The sequence below is a fragment of the Adiantum capillus-veneris genome, chromosome 6 (genome assembly GCF_014529385.1).
Source record: "Adiantum capillus-veneris isolate H3 chromosome 6, ASM1452938v2, whole genome shotgun sequence".
Taxonomy (NCBI): domain Eukaryota; kingdom Viridiplantae; phylum Streptophyta; class Polypodiopsida; order Polypodiales; family Pteridaceae; genus Adiantum; species Adiantum capillus-veneris.
The window spans coordinates 57,825,352-57,835,467 of record NC_140936.1 but is presented as its reverse complement, the minus strand read 5'-3'; the positions used below and the strand labels follow the sequence as shown (position 1 = coordinate 57,835,467).

Below are 10,116 nucleotides of genomic sequence, written 5' to 3'. Positions count from 1 at the left end.
AGAAATACTTCAAATGTTTTTCATACAACAAGTGGGAGTAAAAGTCTCATTAAAAAAATCAAGAGCTTTTTCTCAGCATATCCACCTAATATAGATGGCATTTTTGCCAAGAGGCATTTCACACAAAGACCATTTTCCATTCTTCACAATGACATCATTACTCATATTACATTGCAATCAATAAATTTCTTGAATTTTGCGCTTGCGCAAATGACAGTCTCTTTCTCATAATATACACTAGAGATAGCCAAAATATAACAATCTAATGCGTAAGTGGCATGCTGAAAACTTAAATGAATAGTATGACTAGACAAAGGTGCATTCGATTTGCTCACAAAAGCTTTGGACCAACCATCTTGGCCTACCTCTAGCATGCTCATTTTCAGCCCCATCCTCATCATTTACATCTTGTGAATCTGCTCAAGTAGTTACTCATAGGTTGGTCCCTAGATGGCATGTACTCACCTGGCTTTTACTTAGTAAGTACTAGACAACATTTAACAATTCGATATTTTTCTCATCGTGTGCAATGGGTGGTATTTGTTTCCCCACTTTTAAATGTACGAGATTTGAAAGGTTGACCCAAGATCTCATAGGCAAAGAATTTAGTGGCATGTAGGTATTCAGAGATTGCTCGCCAAGTAGCCTTGAACGCCATGTCATCATGGTCTCCATAAAGGATCACATATTCATCATCGACTTAGATTCTATAAATTGGAGGAATGGCCTTAACATTTTTTTTCTTTTTGGTTTATCATGGTGTCAAGGTTGTTGGTGTTGAAATGATTGTTGGTCCCACACATGGAAATTCTTGTAGACGGAGGATTAGCTAGAATGAAGGCTTATATAGTCAAGCTGTCTATTGAGTAGCAGAGTTGGCCAATGGTTCACTCAAAATTGTTGATGCTTCTTTTTGTGGAACATTTTAGTCAAAGGGATTCCAAGTAGTAGTTGCTAAGCTTTTTGTTAGCTTCTAAGGTTCGAAAGCATTTTCAAGGCCATCCTATGAGGCTCAATGCGTCTCAAAGGTTGTGTCTTCCTTTGATTGTTCCCCATGAATACATGTCCTCCACATAGAGTCTTAAGGATCTCATGCCATTCAGTCATGAAGTGTTCACCACAGTCATAAGCTTGTAGCATGTCATCAATTGAGGTCAAGCAAAGAATGTGCGTCATCTACACACATACACAAGTGGACCCTTATAGATCCTTGCACCATAGATGTGAGTGGATGGATAAAACAAATAGACAAATGTTTCAACATTTGGGGCTTGCTGCTGCCTACTACCTTTATCCTCGGAGCTGAGTAGCCATTGACATAAACGACTCTCTGCCCCAAGCTATTCTTATATCACTCAGCTTCCCCATTGTTGATTACGTTAATATGTCCATATTCATGCAATGAATTAGTATTTTTTAAAGGATTTTTTTAAATAAAATTTCGAGTGGTTTTCATTGTTTTGGGATTTTGGATATACTTTGGGCTACAAAAGTAGGTCTTGAGGTGGTTATACATATCCTCAATGGTTTTAATCAATTTATCTATGTTGTGCAGTCTTTGTGTCATGAATCAACTATCAAGGGATCGATCGTTTACAACCCTCACTGATGGAATATATCACTCCATGAAATTTTGGCTACTTTTTACACACACAAGAAGAGGTGATAATTGTCCAATGCCCGCTTGACAAGCCTTAGTTGCATCCATGTTCATATTGGGTCATCTCCTCAAGTATTGATACTTGTCTCAATGCTTTTAATAGTTGTGTTGCATTGTCTAGTCATCATTGATGAGAGCTCTTAGATGGTAGCAATTCTCATGTCATAATGCACTTCCTTTTGTTTTAACATTGTCATGATTGTTTGAGAGCTAATCTTAGAATCTTTGGTATCATGTCTCTTAAGAATATTTAAGTTGACTCATCGCTTTTTTTCTTTAAATTTGTGCAAAGTTAATTTGAATACTTCCAAAAATCCCAAATACTCAATCACTAGATAGATTGTTTTTTTTTTCCAAATAATGAGTATCTAATTTTGCGATTACGAGTAGAGTAGATAAGTGAAATCTCTGCTCAAAGGTATCATCAAAATTAGCTTATGGTGGTCACGAAAGAAAAAATAGTGCAAAACAATTTTTTAAAAACAAGATCAACTATTAGAACCTAGATAGAGTTAGTAATTTGATTTTGTAGTGCATTTCAACCTTATACCAAGCACTTTAATATAATTAAGTTTGGTAAAGTGTTGATGATAGAATCCAACAACCAAGCAGTATTGAGAGTAGATTCTTGATCAACAAGAGTGTAAATCTAAGCACTAAGCTATATACCATCTACTAGGATGTATTCACCACTTCTTTAGCATCAAAGTCGCAGTGTGGCTTCTGAGTGGACTGAGTCTCAAAGGGGAAAAAGCTCTGGCATGATTTCTACATAATTCTAGAACACTTTATTGAAAAATGACTATAGTGCTTATGTCTATGTAGATCCATTTAATAAGTATGGGTTTGATGATTTATATTTTCCAAAGTGGTAGGGTTGATTGGCAAGAAGACCAATACATGGAGAAAGAGGGGAATCAATTTCTCAAATTTGGCAATGCCCTTGTGGTAGACCAATATGGTAACATCATGAAGGACAAGGACCATATAATTGGAAGGCTTTGTGGTGTTGGAAAATTTTGGCCTCATGAAATGATTAGGTATAGATGATACGACCATAGAGGTATATTATTTGGATAATGGGATTCATTAATCCATTTGAGAACTATCTAGCACTAGTTGGGTATACTATCAGATCATAAGATCACGTATATCTCCATGCAAAGGGAGATAGACATGCTGCTTCAAGTGTCATACTATGCCCAATTCAAATGACTACTTCATGGTGGCTAGAGAGGAGGTCATGAAATCTACCATCGTATACTGGTGGATATCAATTATAAATTGATTTATGAACAAATCGATTCTTAGAAAAAAAAATTGTAACCTATTTGACCCTTGATTAGATGTTTGGCCACCATTTTACAAGTTATTAGGTTTTGCATCCCCCTTTCTACTTGTGGCAGTCTACTTCTAGAGGTATAGTGCCTAAGTCCCTCTCAATCTTGATGAGTCAGATATTGAGTTTGCTATTGGGTAGGCCCCAATTTGATATTCATACTCCTAAAGGTTTGTTAATCAATTGGAAGTGTGGAGATGTGAGAAAGCTTTGTATGGGTTGAAGCAATCTCCTCGTGCTTGGTATGAGAAGGCTGACACTCATTTGGTCAAACGAGGCTTTCATAACAGTCCAACAGAAAGCACATTGTATGTAAAGCGTGAGGGTGATGTACTTCTCATTGTGGTTCTCTATGTAGATGCTTTACTGATCACTGGACCAAATGAGAGACATATTGCTGAATTTAAGGCTGATTTGAATGCTACTTTCAAAATGAAAGCTTTGGGGTTGTTGCATCATTACTTGGGTATACAGTTTAAGCAGTGTGATGGTGCTATTGCCTTGTGTCAAAAAAGTTTCATTGCTATGTAAGTTTGAACTTGAGGATTACAAACCTATTGTCACTCCCATGGAAACAGGTTTGAAATTGAGTCTTCATGATGTTGGTGATCCTACAGATGTCACTCTTTACCTAACTACTATAGGATGCCTCATTTATGTATGCAACACGAGGGCGGATATTCAATTTGCAGTCTCACAGGTCAGCAGATTTATGCATAGCCCAGGGTCTAAGCATTGGCAGGCTGTCAAGAATATTTTTTGCTATTTTACATCTTGGCTTGTTTTATTCCAAGGGGGGATCATTCCGCCAAACTTACATTCTTTTTCGGACTCAGATTGGGCTAGTTGTTTTGCCACGCGAGTGTCCGCAAGTGGTTTTGTTTCATGCTTGACAACTCATGTATATCATGGTTGAGAAAGAAGAAACGTGGCCACTTCTAGTTATGAGGCTGAGTACAAGGTAGTCTTCACAACTAGTCTTCATGATGCTGGTGATCCTACATATGCCACTCTTTACCTAACTACTATTGGATGCCTCATTTATGTATGCAACATGAGGCCAGATATTCAGTTTGAGGTCTCACCGGTCAACAGATTTATGCATAGCCCAAGGTCTACGCATTGGCAGGCTGTCAAGAGTATTTTTCGCTACTTGAGTGGCTGTTGTGTGCCTTGAGCTTCCTTCGTCTTCTCCAAGCTGTGTGTGTTTTCATGCAACCCTAATTCTAAAACTTCTAAGTAGGATTTCCACATAGGATTTAAGGCAATGGAAGTGAAAATGTAGACAATTTCCTTGAATAAAAGATCACTGAAAAGATTAAAAATAAATGACCATAAGAATGTTAAAGCTCTATTAAAATAAACGACCATAAAAAACGCACCACTTATAGAGTCACCACTATTAAAATAAACGACTATTAAAAACTCACCACTTATAGAGTCACCACTCAACCACAAAACAATTGATTCAAAGACTAGTGTCTATCACTCTCCATACTGATAATTTCTTCATGAGTCAACCCTTTGTACGCAAGGTTGACAACCATTTGAAGGACATAAGGGCATAAAAAACTATCTCTAGAACTTGTAACTTGCAATTGGTCGCCCAACCAATGTTATGGTTGGAAGAGCTATCCAAGTATTCCCTCCATTTACCAAAAAAGGATAGCTTCAACACAACCTCAAAAAAAAAAAAAAGTATGTTTTTTTTTAGCATCCCTCCATTTCCCTCTTTTCCTAGACTTCTAAGTTTAATTTTGAAGGCTAGGAAACCATATAATTAAGAGAAGTTTGGTGTGAAAGCATTCCTATATAGTTTGTTTGACATTTACCTCTAAAATTTATCATATGCAAGTTTTCCCAATTTTCCAAGTTTTTTTTTTTAGCACTGGCCATGCGTTCATCCAAATCGCAATGTCCAAACTATTTAGCATTTGTTTTTAACTAAGGTTAATGAATTTCCATACTATTTGACCTACTAACCTAAATTTTTTTTGGGTCCACGCGCGTTTAATAGATGGAATCCAGGTTGATTCCCTCCACGTTCTTTCGAGTAGAAGCTCATGATGTTATGCATCGTATGAAAAACACTGAAAAAGACTCTGTTTTCCTATATGAGAAAATTTCTACGTCTTCTTGTGTATGACTCTGTGTCGAAGCAGCGCAGGAAGTGGCTACAAGAAGCAATTTGGAATCGCAAGGTAGGAGGCAAGCACAACTCATGTAGGTCGGGACTTGAGTCTTAGTAGCAGGAGTGAGTCAGGACTCTCTCAACGATAGGAGACAACAGCACTCTCTTGCTAGCAAGTTGTCGTCAAAGTTTGAACTCGGCTTCGACGCCTTTTGGAGGCACTTTTACTCTTCCGTGAAGGGCAAAAATATTTTTACCCTTCAAAAAAAGGATAGAATATTGAAAAATATTTGAGTGGCTCTTCTAATTTTTGCCTAAATATAGCTTAATGAAGGATAGCTAAAAATTTACCCTTCAAATGAATGATAAAGGTCATCCTTCAAAAATGAGCCTTGCTCTTGAGCAGGCTATCCTGGCACGGGCTGCACTATGCATGGCTCAAGATAAAACATTTTATCTCTTAAGGTTATTTGTATATGTTCACATGGGCAACCCTTATCAAATTCAAAGCCCTTGTAAACTTTGAATTTGGTTTTTGAAGGACAGTTGGATGGCCAACCCTCTAATGAGGGAACCTAAGAATTCTCCTTACTTCACAATTGAAGGGCAACTTCATCTTGATCTCTTCAAGTGTAGGGTTCTTCACAAGTCAATCCTTCTTACGCAAGGTTGATAGTCGTTTGAAGGACAGAAGTTTGTCAAAAACTATCGTTGCGGGGGTGCCGCGACCAACCCTTCTAATGATAGAATGGCAAATTTTCATCCTTTGCAATTGAAGGGAAACTTCACCTCTTCAAGTGCAATGTTCTTCATGACTCAACCCTTCTTATGTAGGGTTGACATCCATTTGAAGGGCAGAAGGGCGTTCAATAGAACTTAGATTTCCACTTTAAAATTCCGCAATTGTATGTATGTTTAGGATATAAGGTGAGAACGACAAAAAATTGTGAGCTTATACCCCTCCCTCCCTCCCTCCCTCCCTCCCTCTCTCTCCCTTATACATGTGGTATCAGCATGAGATAATAGGGGACCACCCCCTATTGTATACGCTTATGTGCAACCTCCAAAATCCCCCCCTATTGTACACTCACATGGTACCCCCTATTGTATACGCTTATGTGCCTCCAAACCCCCCCCCCCCCCCCCCCCCCCCCCCCCCCCTCTTCTCTTACACTCACATGGTATCGTACATAGATACACAGAATCGTCCGGTTCTTGCACACACTTCGAGTGTGAGTTTATGATTGATAATCTAATTCATTTTCATCTTGATATCTCTTGTGTATTGTGCCATTGGTTATTGCTCTAATCATCTTAATGAATGCTGCACTAATTAGGCCAATGTATCAATAACACTTGCCAAGAAGTAGCTTTTCTAGCTGTTTTTCCATGAAATTCAATCTATCTAGACAAAACATCCCTTACAATTCTTTCTAATCTAGATTCATAATCACAAGAAATTGAACAACAATGAACTTAAACAAGAGATTAAGCTAAGTGTAACTCATCACTAGAGTCAAAAGCCCCAAATAATTGCACTAGAATTTGGCAATCACTAGAAGATATACACTTGAACCTCAAAGCTATTTGTAGCATGCACAATTCTTTCTCTAGTGTGTAGGAAAATAGGACTAAGGTTCCTCTCACATCTAAAAAATTTAAGCTGACATATACACATACAACCTTGGAAAGCCCTTGGCCTTGGCTAGGTATGAAATAATCCAAAAAAAGCTTACAATTTTTGGGTAACAAATTACCTAGGTTCTCCAATCTCCATATTCTTGACCATCCATTTTTTTCACATCCTAAGGTTTAACATTTTTTTTCACTTCTTAAAGATTTTCTAATTTTCCAAAGTAGTGGGAACTTACTTGGGGCCTACTTCGTGTTTAACTTAAAACACTTGTCTTGGCCTTAGCCATGATGGCAAGCTTGTCTTCTTTGTGTGGTAATTGATTAATGGACCCCTATCCCCCCTCTCTTATATCTCTCCTCCTCCCCCTCCTTTTTTGGCATCACAAGCACCATTGCCGCCGCCAAAGGTAACGGGAGTCTCACTCATATTGACATAATCAAGGACATTTAAAAAGAATAAAATAAGTGATGGGTTGAATTGGCCAAGTCACTTGCCTTGGACCCACTTAAAAAGAATTCAAAACTGTCATCTAGTTATTTCATAGCCGCTGTTTTTGTGAAAATCTTTCGATCCTCGAGAGGATGGGTGTTCATTTCTCTCATGAAAATATCACAAACACAAGATAGATAGGCTTTGAACTCAAATAAATCATTAGGCCTCCAAAGACAATGACACCAAACATCACATTCAAAGACCTACTTAAACCACTATTTTGCTCCTTAATCGCAAAAAGCAAGTCACATACCAATATGGAATGATAAAATAGTTGTTGTAATGAGCTTGAGTTTGAATCCAACCAAAAAAGACTTTTGTCTTCCTAATTAAGGTTGACTTGTATCGTCTAGACGGTTAAAATTGTTGTCCATTTGTTGCAGACATGCCTATTTGCTTTCTTTCACAAATACAAACAAGTAACAAGGCATCCAAGGACAAAGGCACTGTTCAAAAAGTAGAAAAGAGAGCAAATCATTAGCACGAGCTGAAATTTCACCAAAAAGCAATTGCCAAACATTGCTTTTTGGTGAAGATTGTACCCAATGTTCGTTGCTACAATTGTCCACCAAATCTGGAATCGTTGCATTAGCACATGCCCCCGGAAATGCCATAAATATGGATACTCGTGACAATGGAAACTTGTAGTTGCAGAGGCTTAAATACCAAAATTATGGTGCATTAAAATCTACATCAACATGATGCATACAATATTGTCCTTCTTGTAAACAAGTTTTCTTCAAAATACAGAACGTATAGGAATGCCATGGAAGTAAAGCATATACATTATCGATTGTATCATCAACACTTGTATGAGCCATTAAGAAAACCAGAAAGAGTTGAAGAAAGAAGGAATCACTCAGCATTCAAGCAAGAATCCTGTCTAGAAGTCTCAAACATGACTGTCATGACGGCGGACACGCCCTCGAGACACCAACCCTTTTCTAGAAGAGCTTACCTTATACACTTTCCCACCATTAGTTGCAGGATAACAAAAGCAAGCTAAGAGGAACTGTATAAAGCTGCCATTTCCAATTGATTCTTCACTGCCTTTTTGCACACTGTCAGACTTTGAGAAATCCCTTTGCCTAAGAAACTTTTCACTTGTTTCTTGAGCTTTGCTTTCCTCGGTGACTTTATTTGCACTCGGATGCTCGAACCGTTTCTCGATTACTTGCTGAGACATACTACCTGCAGGATAGCTCACCGTTCCTTGCTTCTTGCCGTCCTTGCCTCGTCGCAAACGCTTTGTACGTGTCCACCTTTTTTTCTCTTCTTGCTGGTTCTTCCCTTTCCCGCTCGACACCAATGTCGCATCGATGCCTTCATTGCTCAATCGGTGCAACACATCCTTGCTTAATGGGTCTACTCCCACTCTTCCTGCATTATTTTTCCCACTGCATAACGATGTCACATCTATGCTGTCATTGCTCGATCGACCCAAAACATCTTTGCTTAATGGGTACTCCTCTGCCCCTCTTAACGCATTCTGGCATGATAACAGACTTGTTTCCGTAGTTGTATTTACCTTAGCGACTCTCGGACATCCTGATTCGGCCAATATGTGTGTATGAGCCACCATAGAGGGCTCAGAAAGTGAGCTCTTCGAGCTACGCTCCTTGGCGTATATACACTTGCAGTCCTTCATAGGACAGACCTTCGATACCACCTTGCCATGTTGCTGATAATACCAGTCTGGAAGTGCTAAACCCGGGCGTTCCATAAGATGGTCAAGAGAGGCAGGGCACATGCGTTGGCGCTCCAATAGACTTTGCATAGTCGTGAAGGGTACCAAGAGAAAGGTTTGGCCTGGTGTCAAGACAACCTCAGGAGGTACTACTTCGACCACGGGATTCAGTGCCTTGAAGACACCGGGTTTTGTCACCCAATGCTTTGGATTGTGAAGCATCAATTCTTGAGCAGTGATGGGTCTACAAATCTCTTCCAAGTATCCTCCTGCTCGCTTGATTTGCACGACAGCTCGAAAATTCTCTTGCGATGCTGTAATACCCATGTCTTCCCTTTTCTTGTCTCTCTCACTCACTCACACACACACACACACACACACACACACACACACACACACACACTCTAACAACTAAATCAGCCCACAAAGCTCAAATTTCCACCTTGACATTAGGCTGATGAAATGCCAAATTGTAAAGAACAAAAGCTTTGATGCAGGTAGTATCCATGGTGATCACGTTCCTCAAGCCGAAGGTGACAGAAATGTTGCCCATGTGAAGAAGCTTCCATAAAATGCCAGCTACTTTCAGCTTGAAGGAGACCTCCCTCGCCTTCCGTAAGCGCATAGCCAAATAAGAAGTCTGTTCTTCATGGTATTACGGAGGGGGATTATGCTTCTGGGTCGGTCAACCCTAGCAACAGGAGGCAGCAGCTCTCTCTCTCTCTCTCTCTCCGCACACACATGGGTGATCCTCTTTGGCTTAACATGATATGGACGAGCCCTTATCTGTACCTGTCTGAAGAAAGGATAACTCCAAACTGCTGGCCTTCGTGCGCAGGCGTGATCCGCTTCATTGTTAAGAACGCCTTCTTCACCTCGCTAGCTGCGCCACCCACCGCAACCTCACCGACACGTTGGCGCCCTCTTTCGAACTCCGTTCAAACGTTAAAGCAAGGGTTACAGTCGGAGAGAAGGTTATTATATATATACACAAGAAGATTTAGAAATTTTCTCATGTGAATCTTTTCCAGTGTTTTTCTTACAATGAATGTGTTTTTCTTACAATGAATAACATCATGAGCTTTTGCTTCAGAGGCACCGCATACCTAGCTAGGTACAATTGGGGGCAGGGGACCCCCGGCACCGTTCTCATGTAGGAAAACGGAATCTT

General features: G+C 39.5%; 1 protein-coding gene across 1 annotated transcript; it reads right to left on the bottom strand.

Moving 5' to 3' along the window:
- Positions 1–8,097: 8,097 nt before the first annotated feature.
- Positions 8,098–9,910, bottom strand: LOC147455558 (uncharacterized). Its single transcript, XM_086515281.1, has 2 exons — positions 9,738–9,910; positions 8,098–9,636 (listed from the first exon to the last, which is right to left on the bottom strand). The coding sequence occupies exon 2, from the start codon at positions 9,270–9,272 to the stop codon at positions 8,151–8,153; it is 1,122 nt and encodes a 373-aa protein (XP_086371407.1). The 5' UTR covers positions 9,273–9,636; positions 9,738–9,910; the 3' UTR covers positions 8,098–8,150.
- Between the last annotated feature and the right edge of the window lie 206 nt (positions 9,911–10,116).

Excerpts from the sequence above, each read along its gene's own strand:
- LOC147455558 (XM_086515281.1), bottom strand. The coding sequence starts at position 9,272 with ATGGGTATTACAGCATCGCAAGAGAATTTTCGAGCTGTCGTGCAAATC.